At 41.6% G+C, this 23,204-nt stretch overlaps 1 protein-coding gene across 2 annotated transcripts in view; it reads right to left on the bottom strand.

Annotated features, from left to right (window-relative positions):
- The window catches only part of CIP2A (cellular inhibitor of PP2A), a 2,713,480-nt gene that overhangs the window by 1,990,921 nt on the left and 699,355 nt on the right, over nt 1-23,204 (bottom strand). For both annotated transcript variants that reach the window (XM_044071100.1, XM_044071101.1), the window contains one exon: nt 11,475-11,620. In XM_044071100.1, the coding sequence (XP_043927035.1) occupies nt 11,475-11,620 (146 nt within the window). The remainder of the gene's footprint in view (nt 1-11,474; nt 11,621-23,204) is intronic.

Here is a 23,204-nt window from a genome sequence, read left to right as displayed (position 1 = left end):
AAAGTCTAGTCCTGCCACACAAAATCATTTTCCATTAACTCTTATAACAATTTAACTCCAGATACTGCTATCACCAAACTTTTCAAAATCACCCTAGACAGTAACAAGGTTTTGACTCCACATATACAGTACCAAAAGAAATTCATCAAAAAATGTGTGCCTATGCAGAATCTTCCACTCCATGCCTGAAAGGCTACAGCTACTGCCGATGTACTGCCTAGTCTACTCTACACTGACCTATTTTCTCAAGCCTTCATACTACTAAACTATAAATATTGACCAATGCTACAATAAAATAACTGCTCACTCTATTCTACACAAACCCTTCAACTGTCCATTCTTAATCCCACTGTTAATATGATACTGTCCCACAAAAGACATCCACTCTAAAGATAAATTCATAGTATACCTGCACAGGGCATTAAATACACATGGTAAGGCCCTGTACTCAAATCATTTGGCCAGACACCAGAACCAGATTCCACCAGCTCTCAGACAACCCCCAAAGTCATTCAACTTCAAGAAAAACTTCAAAATATATGGCCAGGCTTTGAATTTGCTCCTCCATGTGCACCTCCCATCTCTCAAACATCAGAGATCTCCTTTCATTGAGAACACTAGATCTCACTTACTTGAAATTTTGCATGCAACTTAATGCAAGGGAAAATATCTGGTATGAAATTCTATATTGAATATAATGACAAAAAACAGGATCCACCACAGATTTATTAGGTAGTCTGTAGCGCTTCGGTTTACGCCTTCAAAGGAGAATACTACCAAAAGCAACATAGCACATATTTATACAATAAAAACACATCAATTAAACAATTAAATGTTCAATTAACTAATCACTCCATTAATTATAAAAAAAACTTTCCAATTGCATTCTACATTAATACCACCAGAGGCCAAAGTACCATATTTCAATATAAAAATTGTTTCTTTATATAAAAGTTTCTTTTTTACATTTTCATCATTTTGAACAGTAGGAGTGTGTTCTAAAACAGTAGCCAATATACCATTTGGATTATTATTATGATGGCTTTTAAAATGCATTGCAAGCGGGCTTTCCACTCTCTCATTTTTAATATCCCTCACATGTTCTTGCAACCTTATCTTAAAAGCACGTTTACTTTCCCCCACATAAAATATTCCACATGGACATCTTAATGCATATACAATTCTTTCTGTATTACATGAAAATTTCCCTGTAGGTCTAAAATTTCTGCCATTTATATTCTGAAATGTTTTACTTATATATTGGCATGAAATACATCTCCCAAATGGGTAAGTCCCCTTTAAATTCACATTTATATTCAAACTAATCGTTGGGATAAGAAATCTAGCATGAACCAACATATCTTTTAGATTTTTACCTCTTTTAAATGAAAAATTTACATTTTTCTCAAAAATATCAATTAAATTTCTATATTTAAACAGAGAAGTCCAATAAAATTGGATTATCTGCCTCATCTCTTCTGACAATAAGTCATAAGTCATTACCATGTAAATTTTTCTTAAATGTTTTAATTTCTGATTTTCATCATAATATTTATTATAGTTCTTACCAACCTTACATATACCACTTTTTCTAACCTTATTTAGGGAAAACAACACTTCAACATTATATCCCCTTTTAATAAATAACTGTGATGTCTTTTCAAGTTCCTTATCAATTTCAGTTGTATTATTACATAATCATTTTACTCTCATGAGTTCACCATATGGTAAAGATTTCAGTAAATGTGGAGGATGGAAACTTTTGTCCATCTAAAAAATGTAGACCCTCCTCAAATTTAAGAAATACTTTAGTAATCATTTTTCTGTCCTTGCCTCCTTCAAGACTAATGTCCAAAAAATCCACTTTATTACCTAACTGAAAACCATCAAATTTTAAATAGAACTCATTCTTCTGTAGATTTTGCATAAAATTAAACTTTTTTCTTACCCCCTCACAAATAAAGATTAAATCAATATAACGGCAATATTTTACCACATATTTTTTTAAAAATTCCATTTGATACAGGAATTCCATCTCAAAAAAACCCATCATAATATTAGCTTACATGGGGACAAAAGCTGCCCCCATGGCTGTACATTTTAGCTGATGGAATACTTGTCCAACAAATACAAAATTATTATTTTTCAGACAGAATTCTACTAGTTCTACAATATAATGCGACAAAGGACTATCTCCTAAAGTTTTTATTAATGCTCTTAGTCCATATTCATGTTTAATACTTGTATACAAACTCTTTACATCAGCTGTTAACCAATAGATGTCCTTAGTCCACTTAATTGGTAACACTTGTTCTAAAAAAAATCAAAACTATATTTAATAAAATATCTCTGTTTAATAACATGGGTAAAGAAAACTATGTAAAAATATACCTATATTGTTCAAAAAATAACTACATGCAGCCTGAAGCTTGAAGCTGTGGATAACAATTATTTGGATATTTAATGACACCTAAGGTCTTTTTTCCTTGTTTATTTGTCTACCCTCGGTGTCTTCAGTAGTGGTGAGGAGAATTTATTTCCCGTTTCTTTAGTTGGAGGGGATAAGACCTCCGTCGCAGAAAGGGCCTCTGAAACGGGCGATTTAAGCAGGCCCTTCAGAATCAGTTTGTTTTTGCGCTCGTTCGAGGTGTGCTGATTAAAACTTTGGCAAATCACACAAGGGGGTTACACCGAATGATTAGTCACCTTCAGACAATAAACACAGTCATCATGGGAATCAATGTTAGGCAGTTCTCCCTTACAAGAAGCACAATGCTTAAACCCCTACGTGCCCTTTTTATCAGACATCATTAGCAAATATACACACAACCAGTCAGATAGGAAACTATAAACTAAATATATATCAAAGATAGGTGAAAAAAAAAAATGAAGACGACGACCAATGATGGCATTTAAGAAATACCACAAGGCTAGGGAGAAATGCCGTACCACCAATGTTACTGAAAATTACCAAAAAGGTACAAACAGAAGGTAAAAGGGTCTATAGATAGCTTCAAAGTTAAAGAAATATCAAAAATACCAACAAGGAATCAAAGATAGACACAATATCCAGAAAAAATATCAAAAGTATACACTTAGCTGATAGCTTGGCTTGGACGCGGCATTACGGCTAAGTGACAAATGAGATCTGAGGTAACAGGGAGAAGGGCACTATGGGTAAAAGCTTAGCTTGAGAATTTTTTGGCTGGTGGGAGCTTGGTATTAGGCAGACTCAGTTCCAAAGTCTCTGAACCAAACCCATCACTGATGAATGGAAAGAAGATTAACAACTTCAGATCTGATACTTTATTTCCAATCCACTTAAAGAAATCTTTCATTTTCGAGACATTGTCTCCAAAACAGATTTCCTTATTAGGAGAATCTGAGGTAATAGCACCCCTTCAGTGTCCTATTGAGGTCTTCCTTCATCAGTATTTGGTGTACGTCTCAATCGCATTCAGACAAGTTAAATTGTAGTTCTCCCTTTTCTGTCTGAAGGGAAGGGTGCTGCCTCAAAGCCAGAGTAACTTCCAGAGGGGACATGCCAGGGACACCAGGAGAAACAGAATGATGGTCTGATGGCTTTATAAAAGCATCAGAGAAATCAGTCTCAGATGGCAGAAAAGAGGTAAACATCCAGGATTTGTCACTAGCCTCTTTAGAAAACTTATTTTTCTTTAGGGCTGGGGAGAGGACACTAATGGGGAAGACGATGACATGGTCACACATAAAAGCCACTCTTTTCAAAACATTTTGAAGGAGTGTAGCTTGTAGCTTACTCCTCACAGATTTTGGTATAAAAGATGCATAAATTTGGCAGGACTTGCTTTTGTGCTCTTCGCCTTGGGGGGAAAAAACACAACTGGTGTGTCTGCCCTTGTAGAAAATGTGCCTTTCCTGACTGGCATAAGATTTTTTTTGTTATGGTTTTTACAAACAGAAAGGAAGGTTCCTCAAAAGGAATACTTTTCTGCCTAAAGAAGTAGTTGACCAGCAATATTAATGCTGCTGAACTAAACAGAGTCTGCACAAACTTACACATGACAAGAAAATTCTGTGCTTCCATACATGCCCCTTCTACCAACACTTATTTTCATGCTAAAAGCAGACACACATTTCACAATGAAAGAGCCTGAAGATTTGAAAACTGGATGGTAATTTGGGATCCTTGGCAGGATACATCTCATAGTCATGGCTCTGCAACAGTGATCTAATGAAGATCATTCATTATCAACAGCGTCAATAAAAGATGCTGTTGTCTTCAAGAAATGACTGAAGAATCAAGAATTTCAGGTTTTAAGGGATTGAACTGTGTTGTCATTTATTATGTCTGAAAAAAAGTTATGTCTTACAATAACATTCCATCTGTGTTGTCGATCTTCACTTCTCCTTGACTGCAGGTTCGGTTTTGTATTTTAGAACCAACTTGGACGTTATTTCAGCTTGCAACTTCCAAAACTCTCGAGCTTAGCTTTACCCACAATGCTCCTCTCAGGACCACCTCAGATCAAGTTTGCACAAGATGGTGACAGACAGGAAATAATAGATCAGAGACCATATCTGTATTCATAAAAAGAAAATCCAATCTATTGGGGCAGAGTTGTTCCACCAAGAAAACCAAAAGGAAGGGAGGAGGAGGGTGGGAATGTCAAGGATAAGTGAAGATCGACATCACAGATGGAATGTTATGGTAAGACATAACTTCTTTATCTGATGATGTTAATCTTCACTTAATCTTTGACTGTGGGTCCCCAGCTACCAAAGTCATGGGAGGTCTCAAGAAAGTATATTCCTGAGCACCATCAAACCAAATGATGCTCGTCCCCTACATTCCGACACCAGTATTGATTATTAAGATGTGGCTATATATAAAGACAAGAGTACTGATTGTTTCAGTTCAAAGATGTTTAGGAAAGATACATTTTCCAATAGTTACCTGGACTACCAGAGTTGCCACCCACACCATACTAAAAGGAATATAGTGAAAGGCCAGATGGTGTGTGCAGCTAGGATGTGTTCGGATATTTAAAACCTTGAGAGGAAAATGATAAAATAGGTCAGATGTTTTTTGAGAGGAGGTACCCTACTGATTTAATTCAGAAGGTCACTCCAGAAATTTCACATGGATGGGTACAAGTTATAAACCACTACTGGGGAACACGTTGGATTTGACCCCTGATTTACAAAGGGATAAGGAGTTAAACGATTTTAATAATAATATGGTGGTCCCCTATAGCTGTGAATGCAAGGAAATTAAAAACGTTATTAGTTTTTAGATTGGGTGATTTTTAAAGCGCACCCAGAGATGTCAGCTATTTTGGGGGAATGGCCACAATTAGTCTTTTACACAAGGAGGAATCTCAAATTTCTCTTTGAACACCTTTATACCCTTTATCACCTTGAATTCTAAGGGAATGACTAAATGTGGAAGCTGCCAACAATGTCCCTAGATTTTAGAGAATTCAACACTGAACTTGAACAATGTTCCTTTTACTATTTACTTAAGAAGTGGTAACTGTGCAACAAAAGGAGTAGTTTATACTGATGTATGTGATCAATGTCAGTGTTTCTATACAGGGAAAACTGAGACAATTGAGAAAGAGGGTATATGAGCATCAATATGCAATTTCAAAAGGTAATATTAACAAAGCACATTTTAAACACACTTTCAGTTGCACATGGTCCAGTAAGTTTAAGTTTGGTATATTGGAGATTACATCTAAGAACAGCAGGGGAGGTTGGTGGGAGCTGCAAATAAAGAGATGTGAAGTTTTTTGGCAACTCAAATTGAATGCAAACATGCCACCTGGTCTAAATGAAGAGATTTCCATTGCTCCCATCCTAAAAACTAGAGCACATGATTTATAATAAACATTTTTAAATGCATTTTCAAATATATTTATGGCTTTTATGTTGTGATAATCTGCCTATTTACTTACTTTTTGTTACACTGAATATTTATTAGGAGGTTCCTGTTCTTAATTAGAAATGTATTACGTTTTTGTTGACATGACTTTCATTTCAAGTATTTATTCATTTGTGCTGATTGTTTTGATTGCTCTGATGAAGTCCCATCTTTCAGGGCCAAAAGCACTTCAATGTCACAGAATAAAAGTTTCTTTTTGAGTACTTGCGTCGTGCTGCTTTCGATGAAATTTTTGATAGCTTGCCACATTCCAAGCAATTTTGTTTACTGTTCTTTGACCTGCTGGCTTTCTTCACAAACTGGGAAATAACAGTTATCAGTGGAAAGGCATACAATAGACCGGAGGACCAATCGTGAAAAAGAGCATCTCTCGGGGACTCCCCCTGTGGGGGGAATAGGGCAAAGTAGCTGCTGTACTTGTTGTTCAGGGGGGATGAAAAGAGATCGCAAAAGGGCTGGCCCCACTGAAGGAATATCCGTTCAGTCACCATAGGACAGAGACCACTCAAGAGGCATTGGGATGCTTCTGCTCAATTTGTCCACAATCACTTTGCAGTGCTCAGGAATACGCTATGCAATTAGAAAGCCGTCGGATGAAATTGCCCATTGCCATACCCTGAGTGCTTCTCGACAGAGAGAGTAAGATCTGGATCCCCTTTTTTGCTGGTGTACGAAACCACTGACATGTTGACTGTTTGGATCGCAATCAGTCCAAAGGGGAGGGTTTCTTGGAATGCTTGCAACACTAAGAGCACTGTCCTCTTCTCTAGAATAATGATGTGCAAACTGGCCTCTAATTGGGACCAAGAGCCTTGGACTGTCTTTCCCAGATAACGCCCCCCCCCCCATCTAGGATGAGTCGGTGGTCACTGTGGCTTGGGGTTGAGGAGGAACAAAAGGTAGACCCAACAAAATTCCGTTGGAGTGAAGTCACCAACTTGGGTCTTCCTTGCACAGATTGGTGATCAATACCTGATGGGACATTGGCTGATTCAGTAAAGATGACTGTGACACCAAGAGCCATTGTAGGATTCGCATATGAAATCTCGCAAGGAGAACTAAAGTGATGGCGGCTGCCACTGATCCTAGAGTTTGCAACAAAAGTCTTGCAGTCACAGTTTTGCTGCGAATAATCTGGCTGACTTGCGGTTTTATTCTCTGAAGTCTTTCTGGGGAAAGAGAAGCAATACCGGTGCTTGTGTTTAATACCACTCCTATAAATTCTAACTGCTGTGTTGGCTCTAGATGGGATTTTCGTAGTTTGAAGTGATCCCCAGGGAGGAGCAGGTTTGAAGCACATAGTTCCTTGCTCACAACAGTAGATGCTTGGTGGGTATGGTAATGAGTTAGTCATGTAGGTATGGAAACACACAGAATCCTTGCAGTCTGAAGTGAGTGCTACCACTGACATGCATTTGGAGAACACCCTGGGAGCTGTGGTGAGACCAAAGGGGAGGGCTCTGAACTGATAATGACTGGCTCCCAGCCAGAAGCGCAGGAATCTTCTGGAGTGCTTGTTCAATTTTATGTGATAATACACATCCTGAAGATCTATTTAGCACATCCAATCGACTTTTCCTAAGAATGGAAGTACAGACTGAACTGTAACCATCCAGAATTTGGTTTCTTGAACTGACTTGTTTAACACACTGAGATCCAAAATTGGTCTAACATCTCCGGTTTTCTTTTGCACTAAAGAGAATCTGGAGTAAACTCCGGATCCCATTTGGTCTGGCAGGACTGCTTGGATGACTGTTTTGTTAAGCAGTTTTTGAATTTCTAAGACTGCTGCATCTCTGAGACTGGGTGGAACATATGGGATTCTTTTTGGTTGTCTGGGATTTTTTGAAAATGGAATACTGTAACCTCTGGTTATAATTCTCTGCACCCAATTATCCATTGTTATATCTAGTCAGGCAGATAGGTGCAGGAATAATCATCCCCCAACTTTTCGAAACAGTTTCCCACTCCTCTGGTTCCTACAGTAAGACCGCTGAGGAGTGGAAAAGCATACACCCACAGCAGAAAGGGTCTTTTCATTCTTCTCACATCTGGCAAGGTTCTCTCTAACTTTGGGGCCAAAAAAAGGGATGTTCCGTGAAAAGGAACTTTGATGAAAGAAAACTTGAATGGCTCCACAAACTTAGATAAGCACATCCAGGCATGTCTCTTCATGGCTATGCCAGAACCCTCTGACCTAGTCGTCCCTTTGGCTGCATGTGCAATGAGCCTCATGGACGAATTACATATAGATTCAAGGGTTGCCAGCTGAGAAGCTACTTTACCCTGCACTCCCACAGCTATGGCTCCAATCAGAGAATCTGATAACTCATTTATCAGGTCTCTACAGTTTCAGAGAATGTGCCATGAAATTCAAGGACCTTAGCACAAAGGTCAATAAAGCATATATGCGCTTCCCGAATCTACCATCCTAGACTCTTTGTTAGGAGGCTGGATAGTTGGAGTTTCATCAGTAAGTTCCTTTTTTCTGGCTGTTGCAACCACCATGGTATCTACTGGTATCCCTTTAGCCCAATGTTGGTGAGCCTCAGGAACTGACAAAATGTAATCTGGTCTCTTTGGGATTGGTTCTATGGAATCAGGTATCTTCCAACCCCGCTGCGCAATCAGTTTAATCAGATTGTCAGCAGGCAGAGAGATCCAAGAGGTAGTCAGGCATGGAAAGCCTGCAGGTTTACAGATTCCTCCAAGGAAGGCTGCTGTGAAATCCAGCCACCTTTTTGCTTCAGGATCTCTAATATATCTCCAAATGAGACATCTTCTGGGTGTGACTTTGGGGAACCTTCCCCTTCATCAAAATCAGTATCTTCTGTGTAAAACTCCACAGGGGAGTCCAAGGGCTTCCTCTTGCACTTTCTCTTCAATGGCACCTCCTCGGTGGGACTGGCTGGGGAGGTGTCTGAACAGGACATAACCGGAGGTGTCTGAACAGGACATAACCAATGTGCTTGGATCCTGAGGTTTCTGTGCCCGCTGCCCCAAGGCAGAGGCTGGAGGGAGCTCTGGATGAGGAGTAGGACAGGGTTGTAGGGCCGATGAGTGGTATTGACTGGGAGCCCACAGTGGACAAGGCCCTCTCCATGTCCTGGAAAGCAGACTCCCCCCTGTAGAGGAGTAGGAGCCAAGAACAGAGGTAGACTCCCTCGGAACTGTGATCCCCCCCCCCAGCACCAAGGAAGCCAGAGTCGAGCTCATGTGCCAAAGCCCTGATGAGCATGGACAGCTCCGACAACACCGAATTCTAACCACGCTCCCCGGAACAAACAGCAAAGCTTCGACCCCGGGAGGTCTCCAGTTAAGACAGATACGAAGTTATCAGTGCCGGAGATGCAGATCTGATTGGTACTGACAGAGTCAAAATGGAGACCGTCGGCGAGCAGAACTCTGAAGGCTCAGTTGGAGTCAGAGAAGGAGCAAAATCAGGTGAAGAGATGGTTATGGTTCCACCGCCAAAGAGACTAGGAATTGAAGAAGAAATTAAGCCTCTTGCCACTAGAATCTGATTCACCACCCTAAAAACATTGGACTCTGTGAAGCTTTTGGGGGTTGATCCACCAGCCTAAAAACATCAGACTCTGTGAAGCTCTTGGGAGAGTGGACCAGGGAGACCAACAGGGACTAGGGTTTCGCCAAGAAAGGGCTTGGAGATTGGTCTGCAAAGGGGTCCAATGATGTAATTTCATCCGGGGCATATCTGGCAAAAATAACTCCTTTGGTTCTGAAAAAGAGGGAACCGAGGGGTGAAGAGGTACTGAAGTAATTTTTTTCCATAGTAGTAGTTGGTGTCACAGTTGGTGCAGAGACTGCCACCAATGGTACCAAGGATTGAAGCAAATTCCCATCCAGTTCTGCAGAAAATGTGGGCACTGGAGAAGTCTTGGTCATTTTAGTTGGTGGTGCAGATGAAACTATCAGAACCGACCAGCTCCTCTTCTTGGATCCCTCAAGCTTGGCAGAAGACAAAGAAGGAGGAGCTAACGTTAGTTTTAGACTTGGTAAAACCAGATATGTCCTCGAAATCAGATTTAAGAAGGCCCTTTAAAATCAACTTGTTTTCTCTTTCCATAAGGACCTGGTGGCTAAAGCCATGACAAATAGCACAGTCTTCTTGAAGGTGCACCAGGTTCAAACAATAGACACAGAGAGTGTCCATCAGAATCTGGCAATTTTCTATCACACTTCTGGCATCTTTCAAAGCCAGAAGTACCCTTAGCCGTTTCTGCCATATCAAAAGACACACACACACACTTCACAGGCAGAGAAGAAGGAAAGGAATGACAGATTTTAATGTTTTATTTTTTATACAGTTAAGTAGAAAGAAACGTACCAACAATGGTACAGAAGGTTTACCGTCATGGTAAGTAGAAAGGTTATACAGAAAGAAGGTAAACAGAAAAGAAAGAACGAGGGAATACCAGCAATGGTATTAGGTGAAAACACAAAGTGTTAAGAAAGGAGAGGAGCTGGGTAAGTGAAACGAAAATTAAGAGAAACTAAAAAAGATTTTCCAAGACAACACTTACAGTTTTGAGTTTGCTCGAGAGCGGACAGGAAAAACGCATCTGGCACTAAAAGCGACAAACGAGATCGGAGGTAATCCTGAGGAGCATTATGGGTAAAGCTAACCTTGAGAGTTTTTGGAAGGTGCGAGCTGGAATAACAGAAGAGTTGGCTCTGAGATACGGAACCGAACTCACAGTGAAGGATTAAGTGAAGACTGACATCATCAGATCCAATGATTACCCATGGCCGTATTTCATTGTTGTACATTGGAAAACTCTTGCATATGCTGTCTATAGCGTAGGCTACATAAAATAGACATTAGGAAGACAAGGACAGTGTGATATCATGAACACAATCACCTTCTACTTCACAAATCAGACTGTTACATACTTGCACAAAAAATTACTGTTGGCATATTCTGTTTGCAAATAATGCAACAGAATGTGTACTGGATATAAAAACAAAAAATAAACAGCAAATAACCAAATTGTAGCTTGACAAAACTAAGCTTCAACAACCAATATAACCACAAGCTTAGCTACCAAACTGTAAAAGACAGTAAAAACAAAAATTCTGGAAAGACTAATAGAAACTAAATTTAAATAATACAATTTAAAACATATGTAGCTATTAAACAGCCTTGCAGAGCTCTCTTAATGACCTTCCTCCAGAAACTGTCCAGTCAATTGAGATGCCATGTAGTTCCCCTTACCCCTCCAACCCCAATAAGATGTAATTTTGCCACAAGAAAAAAAAAAAAGATGTTAGTAATCAATATGCAGTTTGTAATGTCAAACATTTTATAAAAGCTTCTCTCCAAATCCTATGTCAAATTAGAGTAACCTTGATAATTTGAACTTTAAATTGTTTAATAAAAGTCATTAGATTATATAACAGAACAGCATTCCATCCAAATGAGAAAAACAATGTTAAAAAGTCAGTGTCAGTCTACTACTCATATGCCCATTGGAACAATCTATTAAAAGGGGTCAAGCTGTTGACATTTAGTAAATTTAAACAGCACCTGCTAAGATAATCTGTAATTTTGGGATTTTTGAGGAGATCCACTAGTAGGTCGACCGAGTACTTCCTCGTCAGTGTTCCATCTCCATTCACAAGAATGTTAAATATTAACTGAAAAGTCTGATGAATATTCTTGGCATGAAAAATCTGAAATTAAGAAAATTATTCCAGTGTGAGTGACAAAGTTTACAGCATACTGCTACTAATACTTTTTACAAAAAATAAGTACAACATTTTGACTCAAGACATACCTTTCATCCTCTTAGCACAAGAAATCTGAACAAAGCATAAAAATGGGGGGGGGGGTGAATGCCTAAAAAAATGCCCTTAGTTGCTAGAATAACAGGATTTGTGTTAGCATACATTTTCTCAAAGATATAAAGTCTGAAATTAAAATGCATGTCATTATTTAGTGACTTTAGTCCTCAATGATTTGCCTGAAAAGCACAAATTTTACAAAGAACAGACCAAAAATATGAGGCAAAAAATGGACATTCTGCGAAAATTTGGATAGTTAAGAAGAATGACTCAAAAAATAATCGATTCACTGTATTTAAAAAGCCTGCTGCTTAATTTACTCAAACAAACTGCAATGTTCCAGAAAGGTTTTGCTGTGTTTAGATTTTAATAACTGTATTTTCGGGGAATGGGGAGTCAAAACAGGTAGAACAATATTTCAATAAAAATCCAAAGAGAACAGCTTCTTCTAAAATGTACAAACAGAGGCACAAATATACCTACACATTCAGGCATATAATGTAGGCACACAGTAAATACTATTAAAGTACATGCTATCATTAAGTTATACATAAAAGATTATTTACGTAGTGTGAAACAGGCAAATACATTACAAAACTATTCACCTAGTTAACCTCACAAAAGTAGAACAGCAGCAAAACAAATTAAATAAAATATATATTAGCTAAATAGTCTGTGGGTATGAATTTACATCAAATTACAAAAGAGAAAAAAAAAACTCTATCATAATATCAACAGGAAGCAGACAGTGGCCTCAGAAACAGCTATGACTAAGATAGGTGGACCACAAAAACGTGTTAAGGATCACTTAAACACGTACTTCCCAATGGAGAGAGAGAGAGAGAGTGGCATGGAACTACTTAGCAATGACTACAAATGTAGTGAGAAACTTGTTAGGAGACCACAAAGAATGGGTGAGGGTCATTTTACTTGAGTGATCTGAATGAAGTACATTCGTCATCAGAAAAGGTGAAGATGGTGGCGCCTTGTACGGCAGCAACCTCTCAAAGTTTCATAGGATGATACTAGGCTATTGGAGCGGAGACCCTTATAAGCCTAGCCAAGAATTTCGCCCATGTTCCCACAAAGTCAGAACCTGTTTCCCCTGTCCAGCAGGGACACAGGTGGGATCCCAGGGGTGTAATTTCGGTTTCCCATCCAGTCGTCCAAGTTCCTCTTAAACAGGGCTAAAGAGGTACTCTGCTTGACATGGAGGGGGAGTCTGTTCCACAGATGGGGGAAGTCTTTTGGACACAAATCTACCCTGCCAACAAGTTCTATTAATGTCACTGACCAGGTTAAGGTCTTGCGCTCGGGTAGCATGAGTGGAGTTTGACTTACGGATATACAGCAACTCCATCAAGACTGGGTCTGAGATGGCCTTGCATGCCAGACACAGGTTACTTCTGAGCACTCAGTACGAGACAGAATAGAGGAACAGGGCTTTTAGCCTATCTGTATAGGATAGGCGTTTAAGACCCTGGATTTTCCTGGTCAGGAACCTCTGTGGTCTCTCCAGCTGCTGCATGTGCTTGGCAAGATACATACTGAAGGGGGAACTGTACTCGATTATGGGTCAGATAAGGGAAGAGTACAGGGATGTTGTGACCTCCGTGTTCCTGGATGAAATACCCTTATTTATTAGATGGGCCATGTAGAAAGCCTTCTGTACGAAGGAGGCAACATGGTGTTCAAAAGTCAGGTTGCTATCAACCTGGGTGCCCAAGTCCCTCACGACTGATTGCATGCTTAATATGTTATTAATATGATAATTAGTGGGGGATGCCATTTTCTCAAAAGGGGATAATGATGCATTTCTTGACATTCAGTTTGAAGCCATGCTTCTGGCACCAGTCATTAGTTTGGATAAGGCCCTCTTGGAGGATGCTCACATCACTAGGGTAATTTAAGACAGTGGCCAGCTTGCAGTCATCTGCAAACTTAGTCAGCCACAGACTGGTTTTGGCTTGCACATCAGAAAAGTATATCCCAAACAGTAAAGGCCTCAAGACCAATCCTTGGGGGTACACCACTCGTTACGGGTCTACTACCAGAGGTGGCTTCCCCTACTTTGAGTGCATTCTATCAGTGAGTCAGTTAGCTACCCATCTGGTAACATTTTATTTATTTATTATTTATTTTACATTTGTTAACCGGGATAGTCCGACTGGATACATGTCCTTTTTCAGCGGAGGCCCGGGGAGAAAAGCTCCAACAGAGTTACAATGTCAATTAGATACAGAAAATAGTAAATAAAATGAACAATAACAAAGAACACAGGCTATTTACATACTAGTACAAGACTACCATACAATATCTTCTGAATTTACTACTAATCATTAGAATATACATTAATAACATATTAGCAAAGACGATAGGCAGTATAATGCCATAGAGTTTGACAACATACATAGTTCATTATCACAACATACATAGTTCTTATCACCTTAGCTAGTTGGTTTAGGTTTTAGTTTATGGCACAGAGCTAGTCTGGGTTTGAGCAAGGACATAGCCAATGTGACTTAAAATGGAGTTTTAGACTATTTTTGAATTGAACTAGTGAAGTTACAAGCATGAGGTTATTGGGGAGAGAGTTCCATATTTTACCAGTGGTATTGGCGAACAGAGCGTTGCCGCCTAGGTTGAAAGATTTAGTTGTTTGGACAAGGAGTCTGTTTGCTGAGCGAAGGCAGCTTAGATTGGAGTAGGGAGTCATTAAGTTTTTTAGTGCTGGGGTATTCTCAGGTTGTTTAAGGATTTTGAATGCCTCTATGAATTGGTACTGCTGAAGAAGGTATGGGAATTCTATCCATCCAAGTTTTTTCAGGTTAATACAGTGGTGCGTTCTGTAGGGTAGGCCTGTAACGAATCTGGCAATGTGATTATAGCAGGATGAGAGCTTGTTCAGATCAGATTTGTGAAGATTAGTAAGCACAGGAGAGGCATATAGTAGGGTAGAGAGAAGGTGTGAGCGGGCAGTGGCTGCCCTGGCAGTTGGAGTAAGGAAGGTTTTTATCCTATATAAGGTCCCAAGTTTCTTGTTTACTGACTTAATGGTTTGGTTGATATGCATATCAAATCTGAGTTTATTGTCAATGTTTACTCCTAGTAGCTTTGCATAGGTGTCAGGAGAGATAATGGTCCCATTATTGGATTGTATGGTAAAGTGTTCGGTAGGTGATCTATTAGTTGGGTAGAAGAGAAGTAGCTTGGTTTTGTTTGGATTTAAGATCAGGTGATGGTTGGCAAGCCAGTTTTCGACTGTGGTGAAACTGTGTTGGGTAGTAGTTAGTAGATTTTCAAGAGAGGCATTGGAACATATTATCGTTGAGTCATCTGCATACTGAATACAGGTGGCTTCAGGGATGACTGTTTGGAGGTCGTTTATAAAGACTGAAAAGAGGAGAGGTCCTAATATGGAACCTTGAGGAACTCCTATGGTGTTTGGTAGCATGCAGGAGAGCTTGTTGTGCCACATTACTGCTTGTTGTCTCCCAGTGAGGTAGGCTTGAAACCAGTCAAGAGCTGGAGTATCTAGATGCAGGGTTTTTAGAATGTGTAGAAGTAACTGGTGGTTTACCATATCGAAGGCTTTCGATATGTCCAGGAAGAGAGCAGAGGATATTTTTTTGTTATTCCGGTTAAGATTTATGTTTTCAGTAAAAGAGAGGAGGTTAGTGGTTGTACTATGATGGGGTCTGAATCCATGTTGAGAGTCTGTAAGTAGTTTATTCTGGGTTAGATAGAGCATTAGTTGGTTGTGCACGCACTTTTCCATAATTTTGGCAAGTGGTGATAGTATGGCTATAGGTCTATAGTTGGATAGTTCTGTGGATGAACCTCCTTTGTGGAGTGGTATAACGTAGGATATTTTCCAAATTGAGGGGATTGAGGCCTCGGTTATGGTTCTGTTAATTAAGATCGAGATAGGGTAGGCTACGACATCTGCAGCTATTTGCAGGTATTCAGCCACGAGAAGATCGGCCGAAAGGGTGGTTGGCTTCAGCTTTTTCAAAAGGGATCTGATAAAGGATGTGGACACTGGCTGGAAGTTAAAAGAGAGTGGTGAGTCGGGTATAGTATATATTGATGTGGAGGGAGGAGAAAGTTGGTTAGCTAAGGACTGAATGGTTTCTGTGAAGAAAGTATTGAATGTATTTGCTACTTCTTCTTGGCTCTTGTCAGATAGTGTTCCTGGGGTAGGAGTGGTGGATTTGCCTGGTTGGAGAAGTTTATTTAAGACTGCCCAGTACTTTTGAGGGTTATTTTGATGTTTGCGTTGCAGATGATAGAAGTAGTTTTTCTTATCTAGTATGATGTCTTTTTTAGTCACATTTCTTAGTTGTTGGAATTTGATACGATCTAGGGGTAACTTGGTAGTGCGCCATTTATCCCATGCTTTATCTCTAATTGTTATTTTGGATTTGGTTTCTGTTGTTAGAATTAAAACTCAACTAGCACCCTGGCTAAGTGAGCGTTTTGGAGCATGTGAGTCAAGTATAGTAAGGAATGTATTGTTAAAGAATGACACTGCCTCATCAAGGGGAAGGGACCTTAGTTTTGACCAGTTACAGGATTTGAGTTCTAATTGAAATTTTGTTGGGTCAAAGTTTTTCTTGGATCTGATAGACCTATAAATAGGCAAGCTTGCACAACTAATTTTGTCTTTCATGATGTATGTGGTCAGGTGATCACTAAGATCATTGGGGAGAGTTCCAGACATATAGTTCTGGGGTTGACTACTGGTGAGTATCCAGTCTAGTATACTCTCTTTTTGATGCCTAGCTGCGAGAGTTTATCTGTTATGCCAGAGTTGGGAACAGTGTCGAAGCCTCTGGCTAGGTCAAGTTAGGCGGTGTGCACGGTCTTCCTCTCGTCCATGGCTTTGGTGACTGTTGCGAAGAAGTCAACCAACTTTACCTGGCATGATCTCCCTTTGACAAAACCAAACTGTGTGGGGTGAAGCATTTGGAGGTTGGCAATGTCCTTGTTTATAAGGTCCATGATAATGCGTTCCAAGGACTTGCAGCTCAGGCTAGTTAGACTGTTGGGCCTATAACTGCCTGGGCCAGTAGACACTTCACCTTTCTGTAGAGTGATGACAGTGGCTGCCCTCCAATCAGCTGGGATGAAGCCGGTGCTCAGGCGTTGGTGGGATAGGGTGCCTAATGGAGCTGAGAGCTCATGCCTGAGTTCATGTAGGATACAGCCAGGGATGTTATCGGTTGCCATGGAGACTGTATTTTTTGCCTTGGAGAGGGCATTAAAGAACTGCTCCCTGGTGATGAGGGGATGGGGGACAGGTGCTGGGGATGTCCTGGTTTACTGATGAGGGGGACAGGGGGGTGAAGTTTTCACTGGACCTGTCTGCCAGCAGGTCGGCTATATCTATGGCATTAGAGGATTTCACCAGTGAGCTTATTTGCTCATTCAGACAAAGGAGAGATTACTTCCAACTTGACACCTGCCTCTTCTTGGTCCTGCGCAACAATTTTTTCCTTTTATTATACAGTTTGTTTATTGCTGCTGTCCACCAGACAGGTTTACTCTTCCTTGAAGAATATGATTTGGTCCTGTCCAGTATTGCTGAGTCCATACAGCTATGTAGGTGCTCAAATACTTTTTTGGTGTAGGCTTGGACATTAGTGCTAGTTCCAACTGAAGGGACAGTGGCTGGGAAGGTGCTTTTACCTGCTCTGAGGAGATTATAGTCAGTTTTGGAAAATATTTTTTTGTTTGATACTGACAAGGGGGATGGGGGGTCAGGGGAAATGGTGACTTCAAAAGTGATCGCTTTATGGTCTGATCTTACCAAGAAGGATGACACTGTAGGGGTGCTACAGTGGCTACTCATGTTGGTTAGGACCAGGTCCAGGATATTTTCACCTCTTGTAGGGATGTCTACCAGCTGATCCAATGCATTGGCATTGATGAAGTCAAGGAATCTCTGGGCATTCATGTTTGGGCTAGAACAGGTCTTCCACTCTATGGCGGGGTAGTTAAAATCACCCATGATCAGGGTAGAGGGTTGAATCTTGATGGATTCAAGTCAGTCCAGATAGAGTGGGCGTCCGGAGTCATGGTTGGGGGTCTGTAGCTAGCTATGATTTGAATTGGTGTTTTGTCAACAGTTAACTGGACTTCGAGTGTCTCCTGTGAGTCATACAGTTTGACCAGCCTGGAGGTGTGTGTGTGTGTGTGTGTGTGTGTGTGTGTGTGTGTGTGTGTCTCTGAAAAATATTGAAATTATACCTCCTTTATCTTCATAGCCTTCCATTTGGGGTCTGAAAGTAGGGTAGGATGAATAACCTAGTAAGGCTGGGGTACCTTCCACAGCTTTGAACCAGATTTCAGTGACTGCACAAATGCCAGCATTCTCCAGGGCAGCAAATGCTTGCAATGAGTGCAGTTTCATGCTAAGTCTCCTAGTGTTTAGCACCATGACATTTAAATTTCATTGGCAATTTTCTGCTCATTACTTTGCCTAAAAAAGGCACTATGGGGGTGGCAAGAATCTTTGCCAGAAGCCTGAAGCCCAGGGGAAACAGATGCAGGCCATCTCTGGCTAAGCATTGTGGTCTGTCAATTATGTCCTCCCAAGCTGTCAGGTGCTGGATCCCCTTGGAATGACACCAGAAACTAAGCCAAGTCAATCATTTTTTGTTTGTATTGAGGCATCATGCTGCGTGATGGTAGGATGCTGCTTAAGCCTAGGGACATACCTACCTGGGACACGTATTCACAGCAAGCTCAATCATGTCTCTCTTCATATAGTCCAGAGAGGATCGTCTCAAGTCATTCACACCAACATGGACTATGACACAGTCATAACAGTACATGTTAAGAGACTTTAGTGCGTGCATGATGTGGTGGATTCTAGCACCCGACAAACAACTTACTGTTACTTTCTCCCTGTCTAGCCATCTGTGTGTCTCGCAATAGTCTCTCCTATGACTAGTATGTTTGGTTTGTGGCTGGGGTTTAGAGGCTGTGAATGTAGGCATGTGTACTATGTGTGATGCTTGGTGCTGTGGGTTGTGATGTGTGTGTGTGTTTTTGCGTCAGAGGTCTCTTTTTATGTATATTTTTGTTAAGAAGCCCCTGCATATGTAGGAGTGTGTTGTACATGTGTGGGTGGTGTTAGAGGTGTAGTGTTTGTGCAGACAACCTTCTCACTGCCAGATGTACTGGCTTGTGACTGAGACAGCAAGGATTCTAGGTTCTTAATGTAATCACATCTCATACATATTGTGTTCCTAGGTGGTAGTAGTAGAGGGTTGTCTGTGTACATAAGGTAGCTGCTACACTGTCTCAGGATGACCATATCAACCAGATTTGCAGAACAAGCCATAGGAAATTGTCCATCCATAGTTATCAAAATCTGTGGAAGACAGGTCAGGGACAGTACTGTGGGTACTATCTGAGGAGAGTACATATACGAGAAGGGCTGAATAAAATCAATACAGTAGCTGCAGGCAATGGCCTCACTTACACAGGAATGCTAGTAAGGGAAAAAATGCAAGATACCTCACAAAGGATTAGAATGGCACAGCAATGGTGCACGACAGGGCAAACAAGCACAAACCCATGCAAATGCTGGGTTTAAATACCACAAAAATGAAAGTAAAATAGAAACACTGGAACTGACCAATCAACCCTTGTCCCTGAGCTCTTAGCTCAACACCCTACTCCATACCAGTTCCAACCTGTTCACTTACTCCCAACTAAGTGCAGGCAGGCCCTGGCCAACACAAGATGGCGCAGCAGGAAATAATTATGTACTCACCATAACTTGGTGTTTGTGTTATCCGTAGTCACCATTCGTCATGGCAGGGTCTAAGATCTGATATAAGATCTGAGCCGGCATACTTTAGACAAAAGCTTAGCTCAAGCTCCATCCCTCCCATGATGCTCTGCTGCCCTCTAACACTCAGATCGAGTTTGGGCTGGAGAAAGAAGACAGACAGAAAAGCTTGCCACCAACATCCTGCTAATCCTTCAGGAAGGGGACCGGAGGGTGGGACTGTGATGAATGGTGACTACAGATAACATGGATACCAAGTTATGGTGAGTACATAACTACTAATCTGATGTTATTCTAGTCACCATTCATCACATCAGGGTCAGAGTCCCCAGCTACCCAAAACCCTGAGTGGCCTCAAGGAAGGATATGCCAAAGAACCGTGGAGCCAAAAGAAAGCCCTTCCTCTAGAAATCAGGTCAAGTTTGTAATGGGAAATAAAGGTATGAGGTGAAGACCAAGTTGCTGCTGCACAAATGTCATCCAAAGATTGGCGGGCTACAAATGCAGCTGAAGTGACCACCACCCTGGGGGAATGATCCCTAACTGGTCCAGGCAAAGGAGAACCACAAGAGGAGTAAATGAAGGAAATGCACTGAATAATACAATGGGAAACAGTAAACTTTAACACTGCTTGGCCATGTTAGGTGAGAAGGTCACAAATAAATGGTCTGAGAGCCAAAGGATTAAGTTCTATGCAAATAGAAACAAAATTGACGATGAACATCTAACGTATGTAAAATGTACTCACCCTTATTGGTATAGTTAGGTAAAAACACCAGAAGTTGGATCGATCGACTGAGATTGGCCTCCAAGGCCACCTTGGGCCTAAAAGAGGGATTGGGTTTTAAAGCCACGCTATCTTTATTAAATATTAAATAAGAAGGCTTAATTGTAGAGCCTGCAACACTGATACTCGTTTTAGCTGAAGTAATGGCCACTAAAAAGGCAGTTTTCCAAGAAAGAAATTTAAGATCATAGGATGCAGCAGGCTCAAACAGGGGTTTTAGTTAAGGACTGCAGCACCAAAGAAAGATCCCACAGGAAAGAAGGGTCCTTAAAAGGGGTGGTAATAAAAGCAAACCTTTCCAAAAGGCTTTGCAGAGCCAAGAAGAAAAGGTAGGATCATTGTTGACATGAAAATTGGAAATTGCTGCCAATTGAACTTTGATCGTAGAGAAACTGGTGCCCTCCTTAAAAAGAGGGGCCAAGAAAAGGAGAATCTCAGGAATGGGAGCCAAAAAAGGATCAAGATTCCTATCTCTCGCCAAGATGAACAATCTCACTTACTCCTGTAAACATTTCTTCGCGGAAGACTTCTGGGAAGCAAGGATACTGTCGTTCACTGATGATGCTTGTCTGGACTTAGCCAAAATCACTGGAAGTGGACAAACCATGCTGTCAGACAAACGGTCTGCAGATTCAGGAGCGGTAGTAGCGAAGGATGGGAGATTAGATCCAAAATCAGATCAAGTAACCAAGGTGGGTGCTTCAGATGAGACCTTTAGAGGGGGAACCATATCTGCAGAGGCTAGAAGGGGGGCAATGAGGATCAACTGTGTCCTGAGGTGTCTAGCTTTCTGAAGAACTCAGGAAATAAAGGCAGTGAAGGAAACAGATAAAGACGACCCGGAGGCCAAGCGTGAGTCAGTGAGTCCCTGCGGGACTCCCCCTCTGGGAGGATCAAGGCAAAGTAACTGCTGCATTTGTGATTGAGAGGGAATGCAAACAGATCACAGCTTGGTTGGCCTCACCAACAGAAGATCTGCTCTGCCACTACAGCATTCAGGGACCACTCATGAGGGGTCAGGATAGCCCTGCTCAGCTTGTCCGCCAGCATGTTGGATGCTCCGGGAATGTGCGTTGCAATGAGAAAGCACCCAGAGGACATCGCCCATTCCCAAACCCTCATAGCCTTGCGACAAACAGATAAGAACATGTGCTCCCTTGCTTGTTCATGAACTGCTATCGTTTCCAGATGAAGGCAATCCTGAAAAGCTTGCAACAATAGGAGGACTACTCATCTCCAGAACATTTATGTGCAGTTTGGTCTCTGAATGGGACCACGTCCCTTGGACAGTCTTTCCCTGAAAGTACCCCCCCACCCCACCCTAGGAGGGAAGCGTTTGTGATTACCGTGGCCGTGGGAATGGGGAGAAAAGGACCTGCCCGCTAGGAGGTCCAGGGAATGCATCCACCACAAAATGCGTCTCCGACAAATTGGAGTGAGACGAATGGGGACTGACAGGGGATGAGACAGAGCAGACCACTGGACCGGTAGGGTTCACTGCAGCACTTTCATATAGTACCTTGCTGGTGAGACAAAATAAATGGCAGCTGCATGGAACCTAGAGCCTTGAGAATGTGCGACACTGGAGGACAAGTTTGCTCCAGAAGAACCCGAACATAAGAGCAGATAACAACCACGGGTCAGAGAGGAAGAGCTGCAGTCTCCGAGGTGGTATCCAACTACATGCCTATAAATTCCAACTGTTGAGACGGGATCAAGGAAGATTTGGCCAGATTCACTGTTATCCCCAACTGATTGAAGAGACAAAGAAGGAAACGTATGTTCTCCAGCAGTTGATGCTTTGTGGGGGCCGTAAGGAGCCAATCATAGGGTTGGGAACACCTGGAGTCCCCGCAGCCTGAAATGAGCTGGCACTACTGCCATGCATTTGAACACCTGGGGGGCTGCGGTAAAGCCAAAGGGTAGGGATCTGAAAATGACTGGCTCCCAAGCAAAAGCAGAAAAATCTCCTGGACCGCCATTCTATCTCGATATAGTAGTACGCATCCTGGAGCTCAGGCGAGCACATCCAGTCATTGTTCTGCATAACAGGCACAATGGGCTGCACAGTGACCATCTGAAACTTCATCTTCTCGACAAATAGGTTTAGTAGGCTGAGGTCCAAAATGGAACACAGGTTTCCCATTTTCTTGGGTACTAAAAAGAAGTGGGAGGAAGTTCCGGACCCTCCCTGTCCTGTGGGGACTTTTTGGATGGCTCTTTTTTGAAGGAGGTTGGAGACCTTCAGGCGGGCCTAACTCTCTCTTACTGGATGGAGCGTCTGGGAGAGTTCTGATCTTTGGTGGGGTTTCTGAAAAGGGAATTTAATAGCCACCGGATTTAATTGTTAGCACTCATTGATTGTTTGTTATATCTGCCCAGCCTAAAGGGTGCAATGCCAAGTGACCCCCATCTGCCTCCAGGGTGGGACAATCGGGCAACGCCTCAGGGACATTGAAAATGTTTCTCAGAGAAAGGCATCCTGGAAACTTGATTTTGCAGGCCTCCTCTGCCTCTGGGGTGACATCTGCCATTGAAACCTCTCCCCCATCCCCTGGAACAGGAATCGTCTTGAACTTCCTGAAAGGAAGACTGTGCCTTGAAGAACCACGTCTTTCTATTTTCCTTTTGGGTGTTAGAAAAAGACCTTTGGGGAGGAAAGAAAATTAGATCCCAACAGCAGACAGCGTCGTCCCTTCCCGTTCACTGCGGGTTAAAGTCTCCTTAATGCTGGGTCCAAAGAGGGTGGAACCATCTAAAGGGGAGTTGGTTAAAGACATTTTGAAGGCCTCTGCAAACCCGCATAAACGCAGCCAGGCAGGGAGTCTGATGGCAATGCCTGTACAGGATGCCCATGAGGAACCTTCTCCACCATTCCAGAT

The sequence above is a fragment of the Protopterus annectens genome, chromosome 5.part0 (assembly GCF_019279795.1).
Source record: "Protopterus annectens isolate FY-2018-M chromosome 5.part0, PAN1.0, whole genome shotgun sequence".
NCBI lineage: Eukaryota > Metazoa > Chordata > Ceratodontiformes > Protopteridae > Protopterus > Protopterus annectens.
Note: the sequence above shows the minus strand (reverse complement) of the source record. Positions and strands in the feature narration are given on the sequence as shown.